The sequence below is a fragment of the Tetrao urogallus genome (assembly GCF_951394365.1).
Source record: "Tetrao urogallus genome assembly, chromosome: 9".
In the NCBI taxonomy this organism is placed as follows: Eukaryota; Metazoa; Chordata; class Aves; order Galliformes; family Phasianidae; genus Tetrao; species Tetrao urogallus.
The window spans coordinates 15,575,928-15,598,491 of NC_136822.1; the positions used below are offsets into that span (position 1 = coordinate 15,575,928).

The 22,564-nt window shown below is 40.6% G+C and overlaps 2 protein-coding genes across 2 annotated transcripts; both read left to right on the plus strand.

Moving 5' to 3' along the window:
* Positions 1–779: 779 nt before the first annotated feature.
* Positions 780–7,858, plus strand: FETUB (fetuin B; the record flags this gene model as incomplete). Its single annotated transcript, XM_079539959.1, has 7 exons — positions 780–1,001; positions 3,026–3,136; positions 4,296–4,383; positions 4,883–5,049; positions 5,931–6,044; positions 6,906–6,995; positions 7,445–7,858. 7 exons carry the CDS (start codon positions 780–782, stop codon positions 7,856–7,858), a joined length of 1,206 nt encoding a protein of 401 aa, XP_079396085.1.
* Positions 7,859–9,347: 1,489 nt separating this feature from the next.
* On the plus strand, positions 9,348–20,621 carry HRG (histidine rich glycoprotein; the record flags this gene model as incomplete). The annotated part of the gene is made up of 8 exons (XM_079539632.1): positions 9,348–9,420; positions 10,450–10,622; positions 13,779–13,886; positions 14,853–14,940; positions 15,452–15,618; positions 17,013–17,132; positions 18,112–18,198; positions 18,855–20,621. 8 exons carry the CDS (start codon positions 9,348–9,350, stop codon positions 20,619–20,621), a joined length of 2,583 nt encoding a protein of 860 aa, XP_079395758.1.
* Between the last annotated feature and the right edge of the window lie 1,943 nt (positions 20,622–22,564).

Sequence of the window (22,564 nt, forward strand, 5' to 3'; positions counted from 1 at the left end):
TTTACATTACCTTGCTGTCATGTTGTATGTGTGTACCAAAATATGTAATGGCTTGAGCAGGCCACTTGTCCACAGGCTTCTTGCTTGGACATGGATTGCATTTCGCTTGCTTGACCATGGCAACAGGTTAACAATAATTTGCAGGTATCCAAGTGAGTAGGAATACTCAGAGAATGAATCCAGACTGACCTTTCTGTTTCTGCAAAGCTCCAAGTTGACAGCATGTAACTTAAAGAGTTGGTATATTTGTTTACAATTAGAATTTAACAAATAGAATTGCCAGGTGTGAAATCCATCAACCTCTTGACTCTTACCCCACTTCCACTCAAATCAGTGAGACCTCAGTCATTGTTTTACTTGAGAGAAAATCTGGATCACTGACACAACAGAGCTGGAGCCAGAGCTGTCCTGTATGCAGGTTTATTTAAGAACAGCTGGCTCCTTAAGAAAGCAGCTTTCTCTGTATATTCTTGTGCCTCGTGATGAGGTCAAAGTCGTGCAATCTGCCCAACCACGTCTGAACTGAAGCTGTAAAGGCAGAAGGAAAAAGTGTTCTCTGGTCTCAGAGAAAGCCACAACGCTTACATAAAACCTTGTAATCATTGACTTAGTGTTTGCAATTGTAGCTATAGTTTAAAGGTGATGTGCAGTACGTAACAAAGAGAGGACACCAGTTTATAAAGACATGGTTCCATTACAAAGCCTGCTATTTCACACAGCTCTCAGCTCTTCTGTACCAACTTGCCATTCTGATCTGCTGCACTGCTTTTCTAAGCAGAATGCTTTTACTTATTTCAGTGCTCTTTGGCACGCAGGCGCTTTGCTCCTGGGCTGCCTCTCCTCCTGCCGGAGAGCTGCCAAGTGTGCTGCTCTCCCCCACCTGCCATGACGCTGCAGTGGAGGAGGCTGCAGACCTGGCCCTCCGCCACATCAATGCCAACCGAACAGAGGGCTACATCCTCAGCCTCTATCGCATTCTCAGTGTCAGAGAACATCCTCAGGTAAGTTTACTGCTTGTTCTACACCCGTTTCTCTCACGAAGAGCCCTGTATCTATCACTATTCCCCACCAATGGTGATTTGAACTGCAAAATATTCTGAGACAAATGTAAATCTACGTTCACGGGACTGCAGGGGCCATGTCACCTTTATGCACAGATGAATAGAAACAGTTTCATCACCACTGTGGGCAATTAGAGAGCAAAGCTCAGGCATGATTCTCTGCAGCCTGCCCCTGGAATAGCTCCAGGCATCAGTTCCAATTTGATATGAAACACTACTACTTGGATTTAATTTCATATTACACCTTCTCCCCACTGCCTTGAGCAGTTGGAGTGCAAGAGCTAATAAGTCACCACGCATTTTGCACAAAAGATGTGAGTGCTAACAGGTGGAAACACATCCAGCTCGGGACCAGGAAATTCCTTTACACATCTCCAAATGATGACTCATTCTCCAGAAGAAATCCAAAAGCAGTTCAAGTGCAAAAATTACAGGGGACAACAGGGAATACGTATCCTCAAATGTTTTATTTCCCTGTGCATGCTTAATTTATTACTATTTTGTGTAACAACAGATGAAGCTACCAGCACTAGCAAGGAATAACCTTAAACGATTGCACCAGGCCCAAATGCATAAAGCACTGGGTCAGCTCTTCTGAGAGCTGTTTCCACATAGGACACCTGTGGGTTGGCCCAGAACCCAGTGCCGCTCATGGAGCTGGTGCCAGTCCCGTCACCAAAGCTGGGTGCAGACATGCTCTAAACCACTCTGACTCCTTGCTTCTCCCTTCACCCATGCAGAGTCCACCTCAGCACAAGAGGATTCTGAGCCTTGCTTGGGATTTGGTCTGCCACTTAATTCCCTAGAATCTTAACTTATTCAATTAGGGCACAGTTTGTTCTTTGTTTCTTCGGAAGTTTAATTTACTGCTATTATTTTGTGTAAGCATCCAATGAGCTCATCCTACAAATAAGGTGTTTTGAGACACTGTAATAACACACCAAGCAATCTGAGCCCTTTGTCAGAATCTTGCTGCTGCTGGAATGGAGTACACAGTAGCAGTTGGCTATGTCAGGGATAATCATTGGCAGTAACGATATTATGCAACTTTCAATGCACCTCAACATTTTCAAGAAATATGTCTGTATATTTAATCAGCCCAAGTTCCTCCCCCCCACTTTTTTAGCCAGTACTTACGATAAAAACATTTTCAAAATGACTTCAAATTCTAATCTGCCCTTAAGCAACTTGTGGCTCAGTTTTGCTCTAATTGAAACTAATAAGCCATCTGCTATTAACTTACACGTAAGTAGGACAGAGCCTTCTTTCATACATGATACTCATGATTAACTTCAATAACAGCCACTTAACCAAAATGACAAATCATGCCAAAATATTTCATTCCTTCCCCTTGCACCAGAACATCCTGCCACAGACGCAATCAGTTCTGTGCTGCTGCCAAATCTCTTCTGGCTCCCAAGCTTCCCAGCACACGTGGCACAGCAGTACTAGCATCAGCAGCATTGAGGAGGGGATCTTTTTGTTGGAGCAGAAAAGATACGAGCCTTTATTCAGTACCAAGCAGATATCAAAAGGCCTTGCATAGCGGTCTTTTTATGAAAATTAAAAGCAGCATAATGAAACCTTCAGAGATCTGCTGAGCTCTGAATAAACCCCAAATTATCCTTTCCCCAGAGGAGAATGATGCATACCGAAGCAGGTAGACAAAAAGATGTGTAGATTTTATAATCACCTCATAATAACCAGAGTAGTAGAGCTGATATTATACAAGAGAGACACAGGAAACAAGAAATACCGTGTCAAAATGGTACAGACATTGGCCCCAGACTTCTACAAGACTCTTACCCCATAAAGTGGTTTCTTTTCTCCATAAACCAGTGAAATCAATTCATTGGGTTTTACCTCCCTCTTCAATAAGACATAATCTCAGTCTAAATATGCAGTTAACATACATGTAAGTTTTTTTATTTGTGTGATAAGACCCGTTCTTCTCTTGTGCTCAGGAGATCACTGGTTCTGTTTTCTATCTCATCTTGGACGTAGTGGATACCGAATGCCACGTACTCAGCAAACAGCTGTGGAAGAACTGCAGGGTCAGACCAGCTCATACAACTGTAAGGATTTTATTTTCATACTGAATCTCAGGTATGAGTGTTACTCAGGTATGAGTGTTACTCAGGTACTACTAAAGACAGCAAAATCCCTACGCGTGCATTCTCAGCAGACAGCAGTCTTAGTTAAAAAAATCAAATCTCATTTTTGAGGTTCACAGTTTTCCTCTGTACTTTCTAGTCAGTTTACAGAGAGGTAAGGTTTATTTTATAAAATGAAAATTGAATGAAAAATTTTGATCACAACTAATAAGCAGATATAGCTAAACAGCTATGCTAGGGCACTATTTAGCCCTGTAAGAGTTTGTTTTAAAGACAGACTGTCAAGAGAGAATAAAAGAGATTTGCTTTTATATAACATGGAATTTTTAGTTTGCTTTAATTCCACTTTTGTTTCAACAATTTTGAAAAAAATTGTGTTGGAAAGGGGAGAAAACAGAAAGCCCAGCAAGATAAGCTGCAAAGACAAAGTGATTTATGACTGTTATTACAAGTGACAAAAATTATTCCAAACAAGTGAAAAGCAACATTAAGGAATGGAGACTGGCTAGAAAGAAGCCCTGCATGTGAAAAAAGAACAGCTTCTATGAAGTCTAGAAACGTTTGTCCTAGAGGTCCTGATTGTATTTAAGAAGCACACTGAGAACGTAAATTTGACTTTCAAACACAAAGGTAAAACGAATATTAATAGGTCAGCATTTATATTCTGGCAAAAGCCAGTGTTTCTTGGTGTGCAAGGGTGCTATTACTGTACCACAAAACCTATTTAGGGTCATTCATATGACTCTCCTTCCTTGCTATGAGCAGAGCAGGGAGAGGAAAGCAGGGATACGAGGGACTGCAGGGTACAGGCTGGGTAAGGCGCTCTCTCACACATGGGCAGCTCTCAGCCCACAGAAGAGTGGCCCTCCATAGGCCATCCTGCAGACAAATACTGCACAAGAACTGACAAGAACTGTCAGAACTGACACCAGGGGAATCTGAGTTTTTATTTCTAAAGGGATATTCAGAAGAGAAACGTGCTTCGGCCCCATTTCAGTATTAACACAGTTTTCTTCTTGAAAATTATTTCATGACCGTGAGAAGAAAACTAACAGCACACCCTCTATCACTGCAAAGGCTGCTAAAGGTTAATTGTTTCTGCATGTTTACATTGTTTTAGGTTTATGGTCAATGCAAAGCAATTATCTACATTAATCAGCCAAGAAAAATTGCTCATCTGAATACTTATGAGTGCAATTTGCAGCCAGGTATGTCTTTATTTATTACACCCACTTTTAAAAAGGACTGGGAAAGTAGCTTGCCATCTAGTATTTGCATTTTAGTTGTAATTATGGCAACACAGTGTCTCCATTAGCTTTCACCTGACCTATTTTTCTCAGGTCAGTGATCGTAAGGCCAGAGCAGTCCTGCAGCACAAAGCAATGCAGAGAACAGCTCTTTTCACATCTGGGAAACCCACGGCTCCTATTTGGGCTTTTATCCTGCGTCCCAAAGAGTATCTTTACAGGTTTGTGAAGGGCAAGTGAGAACAGCAAGCCCACTCTCAGCAGCCTGAGCTTTTTTCTGAAGTGTCTCTGAATCCAATGACATTTTCAAAAATGCAGAGTGAAACCATGAACATCTTGCTGCTCTGGAGTTAAGGAGGGTTGGGGGTACAGATGCATTTGGAGTGACCTACACTGCCAGCACGTTCCTATGGTCCTGAGAATTCCTCTCTAACAGCATTGTTTTGTTTGAATAAAAAAGTTCCATCCAGATATATTTGGGAAGTATGTCCTGACTGCCCAGTTGATGACTGTCCAACTGAGCCCAAGTATTTGGAGACCGCTGTTAAAAGCCTGGCCAAATTCAATGAAAAGAGTGAACAAACTCATTATTTTTCTGTCCTCAACGTCACGAGAGCTTCAATGCAGGTAAGCCAAGGCTCATACGACTTGCTTTAGCTGTCAAGAAATATGATTTGTTACATCTTACATCTTATTTAGAAGCTGCATATGTATAGCACTGAGGTTACTTCCATGGAGAATTCTCCTGGGAAATAAGGATCTGCATTGATCCAAGATTTTGACTCCATCAGTTACAAAAAGAACTCTTTGTAAAACTGAAGATTGACATTCCAAAATCTAGGAAAGCTTCACTATGAGCTCTTCCTTCCATCATCACCGTATATTAATGGCTCCTACTAGAACATATTTAATAAAGCACAGTCATCCCTTCTTACACAGATCTAAATGACTTTAACCCTGGTTTAAAACTAATATTAGAATAATAGAGAATTAGTGATTTCCTGGCAAAATGCTGTTTATGAGAGTAATATCCAGTCTCTCTAAAATTCATTACACATAGAGACTGGGGGGATTTTGCTCTTTGTTAAACAGTGCTACAATGCAATATTTAATCAAGTTTCCAACCCAGAGGAAACCTGTGCTTTCAAAAAAATGGAAAAAATGATCCTCTTCATTAAAGTAGTGAATTGATCAGTGAGACAATGAGCAGACTTTGGATTTATAGTTCTACGTGGATGCTAATCTATCAGGAAAAATAAAATTTGTTTGAACTACAGCTCATCCATGAGCTAACAGGACTGTGCATCTGTAAGAAGCGAAAAAATAATCAGGCAATAAAGTAGCACAGGTAAAAATCACTTTCAGTAGCAATATCCAAATACTACCTGCTCTTTCCACACTTAAAAGGAGTTCTACAACAATTCTGAGGTCTGCAGGACTTTTTCTCCTCCTTGACAGCCACACATAGGCTGATTCTCACTGGATTCTCACTGGTCTGTTACTAACAGTGGGTCACTGGTCCGGCGCATTTTGTGGAGTTTGTAATTCAGGAGACATCCTGCCCCAGAAGGGAACCAGTTGCTGACATCTCCAAGTGCAAGCCTCTTTCACCTGAATTAGCTGTAAGTACAAACAGATACTATGATTCCTAATCCTTTGGTTCTCTGCAGACAAGAAGCAAAACCCAAGGAAGTCTTCCTATGGGTTGTAGCCCTGACTTGCATGTATACAAACTACTTTAAAATACAGGAAAAAATTCAGTAAAAGTTGCAAACTATTTCCTAGAAGCCTATGAACAAAAGAAACCAAAACAAACAAAAGTAAGTCCAGAAAAAAATGGGTAGCTATTGCTTTACAAAAGCAAAACATTTTTAAGGACTTTTTCCATATAAGCAGATACAGACAACGAATTGCAAACAGAGCACAAAGAACATATCCATGCTACAATTAAATCAGTTGGGGAAAACATCCAAGGAAAAAAATATCAAAGGAAACCTAAAGATTAAATGAGCATGCTGCTGAGATGTTCCATTTCAAGTCTCATCTTAACTGAGATCCAAGTCATACTATCTGCAGTCCAGTAAACACATAGTTGTTAGAAGCAACATCTTGTCATGGATTCTTTCATTAGTATGATGTGAATTTGTTTCTGTCTGAGAAACAACACTGTGCTCTATTACGCACCTCGCTTCCACGGGGATACTCTGCTGCATCAGAACTTATGTGTGCTGTTGGAGACAGACCTTAACACAGCTTATTTTTGTGCTAGCTAACCCTGCTTTGTAAACATAAAGCCTTTTTCAAAATGCTGCCTTTCTTTATAAGCTTGCCAATCCCAAAATAAAAGTTTGCCCAAGCTGCTTATCCCTACAAATACATGTAGAACCTGTAACAACTCAGCCTTTCATAATCACCAATTTTACAAGATAAGAGCTAAGTATCAGCAGCACTGTGAAAATAATACTTGCATTTTCTTCTTCCAGCAAACGGGTTTCTGCAAAGGCTCTGTAGTAAACAGTGACATGGAACGCAAGGAGACCGTCACAATATCCTGTGAAATCTACAGCCCGCAGGTATTTCTTAATCTAATCTTAATATTGCAAGAGTAGCACTGCTTTATAAAAAAAGAATTGAACTCCTGAAAGCCCAACCATTTTCAAATTTTCTAATTCACAAAGATATGGACTTCAAGAAAGTGATAAGGCCAAATCAGGAAGAAATCTCTCTTGTGATAAAGCAGACTGTTGCTAGGCGGGTAAAAAGGCAAGAGAGTACAGCATCTATCACAGAGAAGTGCTCAAAATGATCTACAAAGAAATAATAATAAATAACAAAAAGAAGTGTAGTTACCCAGGATTCGTGCACTGGCTTAAGAGGAAGTTCCATGTGTCTGACCCTCATGGTTCTGTTCTGCAGCTGGTCTTTGCAAATTGGGATTGTAGGTAAAGGGTGATCTTCTTCACATAAGAAAAAAATCGTAACAGCTCCAATAAATGTGATATTTGTTGCCGTTTTTTTTAAGAATCCTGCCACTGAAGAAGGAAAACTACAAACTAATCAGGGATCTGAAGAATCCAGTCAGAATCATCAACAAGCTTTCCCTGCAGAAACCAATCCTTTCTCCCTACATCTAGGAAAAACAATGGGCTGTGTCAAAATTCTCCCTCCTTCAACTGAGGACATCTCATTTCATAAAGTAAGAGAAAGTCAAAATGAGCAGGAAGATAGAAAACCAATTCCACCTAAGGCTACAGAATGTATGTCTACTCCACCGGCCCCCCATGGAGAAACGACTCACGTAGACAAACCAGCCACTGGACCAGTTATCCTCCCTTTCCCTACAGAACTTTCTCTATCAGACTCATGCCCAGGAGAAGCAAAGCAGATAGATTCCATCCTACATCCTTTGCTTACTGGAAAGCCTGCCAAAGTCTAGTCAGCACCCAGTCACCCTAACTACCTGCAACAAAATAATAGCCACAGAGACAAAGCGGTCTTCCCATTTGTGCAACATCTCTAAACAAATAAACTGCTTATTAAAGCACTCGTCTTTTGAGTTCTCTGCTTCACAAAAACACAAGAACAGATTACAAAGAGAAATGTAAGTGGGTACTTCGGCTCTTAATTCTTAAATTCTTCCCATCAGAACAAGGAAGAAAGGTAACTGCAGAGAGCAAAAGCCCTCAGAGGGCTGAGACAGCCTTGGCTGTGGCTGCCGTGCAGTGCTGTGTGGCACTCTCACCCCAAGCTCATCGAGGTGAAAGGGGTGCAGCCTCAGCTGTGCTGCTGCTGAGCTGGCCCTGAGCCCTGGCAGCCAAACTGCTGGGAGAGGGATGCTCTCAGGGTCCTTACTAAGCCATGCTCTGTGTCATGGTGCATAAATGGAGAAGAGGATGTCAACGCTGTTTAGCATTAAAAGCTAGTGGGTTTTCTTATTACTTTATGGGTCAACCTTATATAATTAACCTAAATAATATGACACCTATACGAATGTTATTTAATATTATATTACACTGTACTTATATAGTATAACCTTATATAATTAAACCAACTTGTCATTTCCCTCAAAAATTGAGGACAAAACTCTATAGTGGGAACAGAACCTTACTTTTACTTCTGCGGTTAATTTTGCAGGAACTGTACATTTTATACTCTTTATTCACAGTGTTTCTGTTTCACCCATAAAAAATGCATAAGCCTCTGTCAAGAAAATGATCAGTGTCACCACGAACAGCAGAGAACAAAAAGAAAAATAACGAACAAACAATCTGCAAACAATGGATGACTAAGGGAATTATGTTATACATTACCTAATTTGATGCCTTTCTTCAGTACGACTGCCCATTTGAAAAATTAAACAGTGCTGTAAGTAATGAATGGGGCTGGGATATGAAACGCAGCACTGATGCAAATATTATTTCTAACTGGGGAGAAGTGTTTCAGATGCCTTTGATTATTTACACAGCATTTATTTTACCTTTTTTTTTCTTTTCCAGAAGAAATTTGGAATTGTTATAATGAAACACCATAAAAAACTTAAACAAAAGAAATGTGAGACTGCATCACCAGAGTTTTTCTTCCAGCCCAGTATTCATGTCTCACTGTGGCAAAACAATTGTGGTTAGGAGAAGCATGTGGGCCTGCTTCCTTTTTGCAATCCATCCCTTGTGCTTTTCTAGTGTCCAGGACTATTGTACTGGGGATATTAAAGAGTGCGACTGCTCAGTCCTAGCATCCACTTTAAGACCTGTTGTCCGCAAACTTTTTAAACCATTTCTGACTGTATCTCACTGATACTGTTCACCTCCACATCTCCCTGTGGCAACACGTACACTACTTTGCAAACAGGTATACTACTTTTTTCCATTTTAAATCAATTCAGACTAGGGCCAAGTGTTCCTCACTCTCACACTGAAATGGACACAATGGGCTCATATGCCACTGCTTTGGCTCTGGGCATTTTTGAATGTGATTTCTCAGATGACAGACAAGCTAAAAGTTGGGTTTTTATTCAATAAAGATTAATTTAATGAGGGTTAAGAGTGATTATCCATAATATTTCTTAATGCTTCTTTCAAAAATAAATACAATAAAGCCCTCAAAGTCAAACATGCAAATATTGACAGCTGTGAAAGCTATGAACATTAGTATGCACTGCATTATTTTAATAAACACTAAAATACTATCAGAGCTGGTTTTTTTTTAAAGTCTTTTGAAACTACTGCAGACAAAGAGCACACAACTACCCAGACTGAGAGCACGAAGGTAGGTTTATGTCCTTCCATGCCACGACTTGATTACGCTGGTATTAAGCCAATCAATCCTATTCTGTGTGCCATTCTGAAAACAGGTGAAGCTGATAGAAGTCTGCTCTGAACTCTCCCATCTGCAAGAGTGGCAGGTACTTGCACAGAAGCCATGGACCAGCAGCTTGCAAGGGTACCATGAGCTACATCTCTTCTCCTGATCTGAGTGACATTCTTGCTCACTGGTGCTCTCACCATTAAGGAGCTGTAATCACACAGACGAAGCCATAATACAACCACAAAGGTTCCTTATGTTTTCATTTCAACAATTTTTATTGCAAACAGGAAACCAAGATTGCATAGATTGCATAATACCTGCAAACAAACTCACACTTCTTAATGCCAGGCTCACCAGCATAGTGTAGGAGGCTAAATATTTTTCATAGTAAAACACTATTGCACAATGCCTGCTTAAAGAACCACAAACACAGCCCCTTTGATGGTGGTCCAAAGACTATTTAAGGGCTCACTTTCTTCAAAATCTGTTCAAATCACAGTGTAATCATTTACTTCCAGTTTGCAAACATTAATCCAGGGCCAAGGTAATGGTCCTGTGACACAACACCTAAATTTATATAAAACCGTGACTTTTTAGCATTCATTTAAAGCTTCTGTGGGCCGCTTTGATTCAAAAGCAGAATACTGGCTTTCTCAGAGCATGAGCAGAAGTGACTTAACACCACAAACAAAATGCTGCGTGTAACTTCAGCTCTTTTTCTAGCACTTCTGCATTGTTGCAATGCCCAAACCAAAACCAGCCAGGTCGCTGCACCTACGGACTGTGAGGCCATTCAGACAGACGCAGGAATAGCGCTGGATCTGGTGAACAGACATCGCCAGGACGGCTACGTGTTCGGCCTGTTCCGTGTTGCTGATGCACACAGACTACACACGGTAAGTGTTGATTTAAAAGCTGATTTATACAAGACCATGATGATAAAATAATGAGCCAGTTCATTGAAAGCCGCTGATGATTGTTTTTAACAGAGCAATGCTGATAAGATTTAATGAATCAGATCTGATTTACGTCATCACAGCATTCACTTGTGCATGATTGACTGCATGTTCCAGGGATGCTGAATGCCTTCTATTTTCTTGGCCGACTGGATGGTAGCATGAGAGATGCTCTGAATAGCTTTGTGAAGTACTAGAAATTAATCTGCCTGGGCTGTTGTCAGGTCTCAAATAACATTCATAATTTATACTCAGAGGGTTTCTTTAATATGCTAAAGTCTAGCATTAATTAGATCAAGGAATAGTTCAAGATAGGTATTTCATTATTATCTTAATTACAAATCTCTGTGTAACTGGAGAGAAAGAGGAAAGGTTGAGGAAGCTAGAGATGAAAATACCAGCCTGCAAAAAAGGGAAAGGGCTCGATGTTGAGCTGTTTCATAGGTACATAGGAGGACCATTTCCCATTTCATAGGTTTCTCCATATTTCTCTCTCTTTTTCCTAGAGACTATATTCACGAGCCTTTCTCAGTGAATGCCTTCCTAGAGGCCAAAGCAAATTAACAGCTGTAGTCAACAGAACACAAAATTCATTTACTTTAACTTCTAGATGACAGAGACCAAGGACACTCAGTATTACCTATGAACTTGGCTACCTTTCAGCTGCTCGCTTAGTAAATGAAAATCTGCACATGCGCATTGCTTAGGAGATGTATTACGCATCTCAGTGTTGCAACTGAAAAAAAAGCAAACTGTTTTTTGATGGAGATGCTTAAAACTGCCCCTTCCTTAAGACAAGAAAAAACTCAAAAAGAAACCCAAAGTCCAGATTACTACAGATCTCCAGGTAGGCTTCTAGAATATCAAGAGAACATCTTGTTTTTCAAAGAAAAGGATGCAGGGAGTGATATTAATTGGATTTTGATGTAATAGCCAAGTGATTGAAAAGCTCATCTAGGAAGCAAGCAGTCTTCAGCATAGAGACTTAAGCCCTCAAGTCTCCTGCCCTTGAAGAATGTTCCTGCTTTGCTTTGTAAATTTTAATAAATTCATCATTAATAAATTGCTGTAAATAAATTTTGCTGTCTTTGCACTTCACAGCATCAACAGCCATGCAGAGTCTATAAGAACTGATCTAACCTACTGCTAAAACATTAATCCCACGAGGGTTCTGTGCCTTCTTAGAACAAAAGCTAGTGGGAGTGGTTTCTTCCATGCTGAGCAAAACGTAATGGTGGCAGCCCTGACAAGGCAACATTGAAAAACTAACAAACGAAAAACCAGAATGTTATTCAGTGGATAATCTATTTTTCCATGCAATAGTGTGCATCAAAACTATGACATCAATCCCCTGAAGAAACTTAACCTGACAAATTCTTAGCAGTTGTATCTCTGCTAAGTTTACATGGGAGTTGTAGTGGCATGAGACACTTCATGTACCTCACCATAACAGTTCTGGGCTTGTACAGAGCTGCTGAACAGAGCAATTTCCTTCCGCGTGTTAGGATGCAGACACCTAATTAAACCCAAACTCTGCTTTAGGATTTATAGAATCTAAATGCATCCTACTGAAGAAAATAAATATTTGCCAGGGATAAATTGCCTTCTTTAGCATTTCACAAGTGTTGATGACACAGTAAATGCATTGAATCGCTTCACTCCTAGTGAATAGTACATTTTACAAAAGACCATCTTACCATCCCATTCAGTGCAATTCCATGAACACAAATGAGAGAAAAATAGTCTTTGTCACTGTATTTGTTCCCTTCTCTGTCTGCATTTTACTAATATGACGACTAGCAGCTTGAATTTATAAAAAAAATTATAAAGTACAATAAAAATGCTAACTATCTCCAAGCGGAGAATAATCGTGTGCATAATGGGCAGAATGGGTGCCAGGATGGCTATTTTCTTTTCCTGATTCTGGCACAGAATAATGCATGTCTTTGTCCAGATCACCTAGCCTGTTGTTTTAAAAGAGAGACAATGCTGAGACACAGACACTGCAAAACTAGTGTGCAACACCACACTGGGGGCACTCACTAACAAAACATTACAGCAGACTGTGGTAATTCTTTCCTGAGGTCTTGCCTGTTTGGAAACACTCTGACAAAGGAATCTGAATGGATGAAGTTTCCTAAAACCTGAAGATGCATTCAATCACAGCGAAGGGCTTTGCATCAATTTATCCAAATGATAAAACGAAACGTTTTCATTCCTAATGTCCATACAGGGGTTGCACAAAGTTTAAGTAATGCATTCCAAATGTGAATTGAGATTCATTACCCTACAGAAAAATAAAATACTGTTTCTGTGAGCATAATAATTCTTAACACCACTTTCCATTACAATGGCAGTCATATTCAAATTATAATTCCTCATCCCATTTGCTCTGGAAACAGAACATACTAGAAGAATTTCAGAGTTAAGGCTTCTAAATTTATTGGGATTACAGTTTTATTGCATCACCCCCCAAATAAACAGGGTAGGAAGCAAAGTTCTGAAACAGCATCTGGTCACTAAGGTCATTTGAAACGGATGAATTTGGAAAAGCTGTCAGCAGGTTTGCTAATAGACCAGGGTGTTTAATGTGAAAATCAGGAGGGAATGACAACTTTTCAACATTACCATTTTCTTTATGGGACAGATGCTGGGTTAACAACAGACTCTTCTCACAGGTTCTCAACAGAACTTGAGAGGCAACAGCCATATGCTGCAGGAAAGGAAATTCTGTCTAGGTGTAAGGCCACAAATGTTACAGCGAGTGACTAAGTGCTGGAACTGCTCAAAGAAGTTGCAGAGTATCTGTCTTGGTTGTGTATACAACTCAGCTGGACAAGGCTGATCTAATTTTCATCTAACTTAAAACTTAGCTTTGCCTTGACCAACCGACTGCACAAGATGACGTTGAAAGCTCCCTTCCAGCCTAAACCCTTCCATGATACTATGCTTGTCAGCCCAGAAGAGCCTTGCTAGGGAACTGGTGAAGCTACAAGAACGATTAAACGTATCTACTTCTAAAAAAAAATTATTTCAGACCAAGTTTCTTAAAAACAATCTTTTTTTTTTTTTTTTTAACCCATACTTCTCTTCCAGGAAAATTCATCAGTCCTTTACTTAACTCTGGATGTGCTGGAAACTGAATGCTCCGTGTTATCTGGAAGACCCTGGGAGACTTGTGAATATGGTGATCTCTATTCCATGGTAAGTGATAGCATCCAGGCAGAATCATATGTCAATAAATATATAATTTGATTGCCTAGGAATTCCTGTGCACTCTAAGCAAAGGCTAGGTTTTAATATGGCTCGCTACAAAAATAACATTGATTGGTTTCTAGAGTTGCTAAGCATCAGCTAAAGGTTTAGGAAAGGGTTATCAAATAAGCACAGCTTCATTAAGCTAGTTGTCTCAAAAGACATTTTCCACTTTTCCACTGCTTTTAACAGAACTGATGTTTTGTGAATAAATTGCTACCAACTAAAGGGCACTAGAAATGATTTCTTTTAACTCACGTTCCTAGTATATCAGCCAGAAAGGCCAGTGTTATATTCTGTCAGTTTTAGAGCATGGCTGAGTTTGTGGTATGACAGTGTAAAACACTGTTAGCATCACTACACATACGATATGTTGCAGTATTTGTCCTTATTTGTTGCAGTACAATGATGCAGTGTGGAATGAGAATACCTGTGCAAAACTTTATTTAAATAGGAGAGCAGTGATTCTCTGCCACACAGGACAAAGCAGGGAGGCCATGGGCAGAGAGAAAGAAAAGGTTAAGATGGATAAAATGAATGTGAGAAAAGGTCCATCCACACTTTGATGAAGACTGATACAACCTTTGAGTATCTCTTGCATCCTAGCCTCCCCTGCTAGTTAGCAGTATCTCACGGTAAATAAGCACTACAATGACTGAGAACACTGTGTTAGTTTTCCATTGCCTCCTCAGTCTACAAACTGAAAATTAAACAAAGGCTTTTGTAGAAGGAGATCCCATCTTATCTGAACACAGATTTTGAGTGGTACTAGAACAAACATTCTGTTAATGACCACATCTGTTATCCTTCCAAATACTGAACATTGAAAGGAGGCACAATGTCTATGATCAACTACATCTCATTAAATCCAGTGAAAATAACCTGATAGTCATATATTCTCTTTTTTTCCTCCAGGACTTTGGGCAATGTAAGATTATCACATATACAAGCCCGATGCTGAAGAAACCTAAATTATATGGATATAATTGTACATTAAGTCCAGGTAAAACAGCCACTCTTGTAAGCTAACACATACCTCAAACCTCAAACCAGTCCTAGTATGAAGTACAAGTCTGTGCACTGCTATTGGATGGTAACCATGACAGATTGACTCATGTGCTTACCATTCCTACTTTTGATAATTCAAATGGTACGTTAAGAATGACTAATAAAATTAAGAGTACCCTACTCCTCTAAGATAGGCTTTATTGATATCAAATATCACTTCTCCAGTCCACCAAAGCAAGATAATGAGTATCAGAAAATAAAACCCAAACTCTGAAAGAATGCCCATTTGAGTCGGTTAGATTCCAAAGTTAAGCTAGAAGTTTTTTAAGAATATTCGTTTTCACATGACAGTACAGACCTGTATTTGCAGAGAGACATTTCACTTCAAGGAAGCATTTGGTATTTCAGCTTCTTCATATGAGTTCACATTAAAGTTGCATACACAGATATTACTCTCAAGAGTATTAATATCCATTGCAATATTAGTAACCGCTCTGTTTTCACAGTTCCTCCCGATTTAATAGAGTGCAAAGATTGTCCTGTAAAAGTTGAAGTCTTAGAAGTCACTGAGGAACATAAAGATCTTGCTGCAAAGCTCCTGGAAAAATTCAACCGTGAGGGTAACCACACAAACTACTTCAAAGTCAACAAAGTTGAGAAGATTCTGAAGGCGGTAAGTGGCATTTGGTCCTAGAACTACTAACAAGAAATGACAGCATTCTGGGAGCAGATCCAAAACCACGGGCCCTGAAATCAAATCCTTCCAGGATCAGAAATACTACGTGTAACCTCTCAATATAAAACACCTGCTTAAAATTGAAGGTTCTACTTCTGCAAAGCCTTATCAATTCTAGGCACATGAAAGCAAAAGGATTTCTTATCTGCTTAACGCTATGGCATTCAGAATGTCAGCCTTCTTTGTGTGGATATTTTTATTTTGTATGCCTATTTTCCTACTGTATTATACAATATAAGAGTTTATTTACCACCAGCCATAGTGTGTCGAGATGTACAGCTGTGCCTTATCACAGTCATACATCCTATCAAATTAAGCCAGATAACTTTTTACTCTTAGAATATTTAGCACGTGAGTCTGAGAGCAGACTCAACATCATTTTGGCTGCTGTAGAACAAAGCAGCACTCTGAGAGCTCTGAAGAACAGGAGGTAAATTTGTATTGTAAATTTGTTGTACCTCTTGAGGAGCTACTGTCTTAGCTAAATGATTTCTCCATCTCTAAGTGATGTCAACATGAAGACTTATCCTTTAGGTGACTAGAAGCATAATTCTCGCATCACCACAATTACTTGTTGTTAGATCTGGAGATTTTTACTTAAAAAGCACAGGATCATTCTGCCAATACATGTTCCAGTTCAGGACACCTCTGCAAAGACCTCTTCCACAACACATTTTGCTCCTGAAATCCATCTAAATTACAGCATGCCAACCCCCCCTCTCCGTAGCTTGCAATACTGCTCAGAAAATTAGCATGCTTTATATTGTAGTTCCATGTAGGACTTCTGCCCATTCAGCCCACAGCTGATTTCAAATTACCTGGATTCAAGGATTTCTCCCTAAAACTTATTTTTTTCTTTATCTTCACACTTCTCCATGTTCAGCTACAGTGAGAATTCAGAATTCACCACTGGATTTCAACAGACTGCATAAAACTTAGAAACTATCAAGTTTCGTTAGAACACATCCTGCAGAGTGTGTGCAACTGCTTCAAAAAGCTCAGTTAAACCAGTGAAACTTATGGGCACATGTGCTACAGACACCTTCAACAGACCTGAAATAAACTATTACAGTCAAAAATTAAAGCAACTATTTATGAAACTCATAAAGGAGAGAGGAGCAAAGGCAGAAATTATCTAATCCACTTTTCCTGCTGAATACAGAGCCATGTGCAAACTTCTGAAGAGCACAGATAGTGTATGAATGATATGAGATGTTGATAACAGCATGAAGCACGGCTGCTTTTAAAATTACAGCTTTTTTGTTGTTGTTTCCTTTTTGTTTATTTAAATACACCCAGTCAGCACCTCTTAGTTGACCTGTCTTTTCCAGACTGCCTCGCGTGAAGCTCACATTTTAGGATTCTCTATAAAAGAGACCAAATGTTCCAGAGGAGAACAGCAACAAGCAGATGAGCCACTGGAATGTGAATTTCTGGATGACTGGCACGCTGTAAGTAGAGCCTAGGAATAAGAAGTGATGGCACCAGGATGATCTTTCCACAGTGATTCCAAGTGTTTCTTAGGAGCAAGCACCCAAACCCAAAATGCAGAACCCAGCATGTCAAAGTTCAGATCCTACTATGTTTCCTCTACAAGGAGCCAGTCTAAACTATCAAACGTATATAACAGAAGTCTGGCATACTTCAGATCTAGAGCTCAATTCTTCTGTTTGGATCTGGCTTTCTCATTCAAATTGTGGCCATTCCCTAGTAAATTTTCCATGCTATTTTCATAAAAACAATTACAATAACATGAATCATGGATTTTAAGTGAAATACATGTCCTATGTCATATCTGTGAGTCAGGGGTTATTTTTTGCTCTCTGCTACAGGGGAAAAGAGGGTTGAATAATTCAGGTTTATCTACAGAGCGCTATCACAGTACTAGACAGCAGACAAAAGTCCCTGCAAACAGGACACCAAGGGAAGTAATGTTAAAGATTACTACAAATTACTTCTCAAAAATATAAATGGAAAAAATCTCTGATTTGAGATTCATCTCAAAAGCAGTCTCACAACAAGTTCAGAGGACTTCAAGCAAAATTTCAGAATAGCCTAAACTGAACAGACATTTGGCAAGCAAAGACAGAAAAATACGTGTAAAAATCAGTCAATATAGGCATTGGTAGATTACCAACTTTTACAGACACCAAAAGTGAAGTAAGATGGAGAGCAATAGCTCTCTAGATGTGTATGAAGAAATGGTTTTCATAGTCAAGAATACTCAAAAAAGAAATATACTTTATTCATTATTTAGAGGGCAAGTATGATTGGCCAGAAAGCTCAGGTCCTAATTATATAAACACAGTTAGGTATCCAAAGAGATGGCCTAACTTTTAAATGCTGACTTTTCAGTGGCTTCTATTATCTCCATCACAAGAACCCAGATGTGCATTGTTGAGTTTTTGGGTTTTGTTTTGTTTTGTTTAGCGCACAGGATTCTGCAAGGCAAGAACTGTTAGTGATCCAGAGGAACCCAATGGAATAGAAATAAACTGTGAACTCTATCATCCCTGGGTAGGTACTCAATAATTGCAATGTCTCTGGCTATGTCCTAATGCAGGTTACTGCAGTTTCAGTCCACTCTCACAGAAGAAACACAGAAGAAAGGTTATTTAGTACTCCCTGGCTGTGATCCTGTATGTGAGAACAGACTGGCTTTTGACTACTAAGATAGTCAGAGGATTAATTGGAATTGTGCTATCCCCACTGCCTCCTCCAAAGGTGTCTCCACTCTGCTTAATCACACTGCTCAGTTAAAGTGAGTAGAGATTGGCAAACAAGTTCAAAGATAATTTTAGAAAGCAAGGAGAGGGAAGATGATCTGTATCATATTTGGAATTCCATTTCATATTACAACAATGATTCCAGTGTGGTTTTCATTTCGCTTTGATCCATTACAAATCGTGCTCAGTTGGTTACATCATTTCATTTTATCACAGTGCAGTACTTTCATATGCTTTTTGGTAATTTGACATTTTATCACCTACTCCTTCCCTTCTATCTTGAAAAGAATAGTTGTTGTTTTTTTTTTTTCCTTTCCAAACCACTGGAGCCATAAATGCAAACCCATTAACTCCCACCTTTCTCTGTCACCATTTTCTTCTGTTTGTTCTATTAACATATATGTCTTAATATGTCTTGCTCTGGTGTTTTGGTTTTTTTATAAACAGCAACGTTATTATGGACAAAGATGCAGATCTCCAGCGCCAGGTTGGCCACACAAGCATCCCCATCATCACAGACATCGTCACAGGCATAGAGGTCCACCGACCTTTCAGTTCAAACCTGAAGACTCTGAGCATAACCATGGTTTCAACAAAGATCATCAAGGCAGCCACGAAGAACCTCCTCCTCCCTGCCATGGTAGACATCACCACCCTCCCCCTCCACACCACGGTCTGGCTCCTCCCCAGGAGGAACCAGAAAACCCCTCTTCCACTCCTCCTCTCTATGACAAACAACACAGTCCTCCTCTTATTCAAGAGAAATCTGATTTTCGCCCTTTTACTCCTCCTCCCTACGATGAGCAAAATAGCCCTCCTCCTCCTCCCCATCATGGGCCACACTGCCCTCCTCCTCATGGACATCATCACCCACGCCGTCCTCCCCATCATGGGCCACACTGCCCTCCTCCTCATGGACATCACCACCCACACCATCCTCCCCATCATGGGCCACGCTGCCCTCCTCCTCATGGACATCACCACCCACCTCCTCCTCCCCAGGAGGAACCAGAAAACCCCTCTTCTGCTCCTCTTACTCAAGAGAAATCTGATTTTCCCCCTTCTACTCCTCCCTATGATGAAGAACATAGTCCTCCCCATCCTCCCCATCATGGGCCACACTGCCCTCCTCCTCATGGACATCATCACCCACCTCCTCCACCCCATCATGGGCCACGCTGCCCTCCTCCTCATGGACATCACCACCCACCTCCTCCTCCCCAGGAGGAACCAGAAAACCCCTCTTCTGCTCCTCTTATTCAAGAGAAATCTGATTTCCCCCCTTCTACTCCTCCCTATGATGAAGAACATAGTCCTCCCCATCCTCCCCATCATGGGCCACACTGCCCTCCTCCTCATGGACATCATCACCCACCTCCTCCTCCCCATCATGGGCCACACTGCCCTCCTCCTCATGGACATCACCACCCACCTCCTCCTCCCCATCATGGGCCACACTGCCCTCCTCCTCATGGACATCACCACCCACCTCCTCCTCCCCAGGAGGAACCAGAAAACCCCTCTTCCACTCCTCCTCTCTATGACAAACAACACAGTCCTCCTCTTATTCAAGAGAAATCTGATTTTCGCCCTTTTACTCCTCCTCCCTACGATGAGCAAAATAGCCCTCCTCCTCCTCCCCATCATGGGCCACACTACCCTCCTCCTCATGGACATCATCACCCACACCATCCTCCCCATCATGGGCCACACTGCCCTCCTCCTCATGGACATCATCACCCACACCATCCTCCTCATCATGGGCCACACTGCCCTCCTCCTCACGGACATCACCCACACCCTCCTCCCCATCATGGGCCACACTGCCCTCCTCCTCCCCCTCCCCCTCCCGGACACCATCCTTACCTCTATCATCACTACCACAAGCATCATTGCAACAAGACACGCACATCTGGAAGCTACTTTCCATTCCAAGTAACTGGATCTGTCTATCGCATTCCAGTTCTAAATATGCAAGATTCTCTCACACCTCCCAGTGCAAAATTTCCTGAGTTATCACTTCTTGGCCCTCAAAGTGCTGGCACTGATGAAGATACTCCCTTCACTGACTCAAGTCTAAGGGAGATGCCAGAAGCTCCACATTTTCCAGATCACCCTTCACAATCAAAGTCGTGCCCAGGAAAACCTAAACTTGATCTTCCAAAGATTTTGCCTTTACTTCCACATAAGTCCATGGCAGAAAGTCTTGAATGACCCCTGAGAAAGATATTCCTGACTTGAGGGTTGCAGGGCATATGACCAATGCACAGTGAATGATAAAAGCATATGGTAGAGGGGGAAAAGCATACAATTTCCAGGGAGGAGAAACACCGACATTACTGATTAAGGCGAGTATTCCAGATTGTTTCTTGATCCCAGCTATCTCAGACTCCACTATAACTGAAAGAAAGATTCAAAAGTTTGAGTCTCTCAAATAATGTGACTGGGTAGAAATCTCAATCAGTTCAACTGATAAGGAAAATGCCCCAACAGTGAAAACTACAAATCTTCATTTTCTCATAGTTCTTAACTGTAATGCACTTCTCTGAGCAACTACAATCATCTTCCATTAAAAAAAAAAACAAAAGATCCATGGCACTACATTGCACTTCATAAAAATCCAAAGAAAATAAAATCATGTAATCATTTCTTTCTTGACACAGTTGCTGAAGTTTTGTCTTTTCTTACTACAGATGTTTAGCAGCACATTCAATACCCATGAGGCATACTCTAACATAAACTGATTAATAGTGGCTGGGTTACCAGGTTATCTAGAAAAGGGCTGAGTATAGTTAATGAGCTGTGGTGTAACACAACAGGGTGGCCTGTACAGGTGCTTCCATTGCTACAGATGCTGGTGGAGATACATAAAAAATATTGCATTCAAGTACAGCCCTTTTCTAATAGTTCATAACTGCTCCCAGGGGAGGGAAAAGCAAAAACAAGTAATCACTCTTTCAGATAAATGGTTCCTTGATTAAAAAAAAAAAAAAAAAAAAAAAAAAACCACCAAAAAACAAACAAACAAACAAACAAAAAAACACAAACCAAAGCATTTGCCAGCTGTATTGTGGGTTGCATCAAAAGGAGGGTGACCAATAGGGCAAGGAAGATAACTGTTCCCCTCTACTCTGCCCTCATAAGGACTCATCTGGAGTACTGTGTCCAAGCCTAGGGATCCCCCAGAACAAGAAGGATGTGGAGCTGTTGGAGGGAGTCTAGAAGAAAGTCACGAGAATGACTGAAGGGCTGGAGCACCTCTACTATGAACAGAGGTTGAGGGAGTTGAGGTTGTTTTGTGTAGAAGAGAAGGCTCCAGGGAGAGCTCATTGTGGCCTTCCAGTATTTCCAGTACTTGAAGGGAGCTTACATGCTCTGACAGTGATAGGACAAGGCAGAATGGCTTTCAACTAAAAGATGGGAGATTTAGGAGAGATGTTAAGAAAAAATATTACTCAGAGGGTGGTGAGGCACAGGTGCCCAGAGAAGTCATGGATGCCCCATGCCTGGAGGTGTCCAAGTCCAGACTGGATGGAGCCCTAGACAGCCTGAACTGGTGGGCTCGACTCTGCCCACAGCAGGAGGTTGGAATTTGATGATTATTAAGGCCTCTCTCAACCAAAGTCATTCTGTGATACTGTGACTCTAAGAATCTTTCTGCTGGCAACTTAGTTGGGAGGAGCAGGAAGAAAGGGCTCTAAAGTGTCTTTATACTGGAGCCCCCATCAAGATAAGTCCACTCAGACAGTCTTAGTTAGTTCAGGTCAGTTATCCCATAAGCAAGAACATGGGGTTAACATAAAAAAAAAAATTAGCTACTTGGTCTTCAAAGTAGCTTTTAAAGAGCACAAAGTAAAACAAAGCATGAGGGATACAATGAAGAAAAAGAAACAAAATGAGGATGGCATTTCGCATGCCCAACTAAAGGTTGGCTACTTTTTTTTTTTTTTTTTAATGTATCATAATGTTCAAGCAACCTTGTTTATGGCTTAGCTTATCCACAAAGACTTTGAAGTACAATTTCTTTAACCAAAACGAGCAAGATGGAGGTAGAATTCTGGATCTGAGTAAATCCCACCATGCTCACAGATTCAAAGCAAATCTGTTTGGTGCTCATTGCTGTCAACAGTCCCAGATGTTCCTTGCCAGCTCTAGTA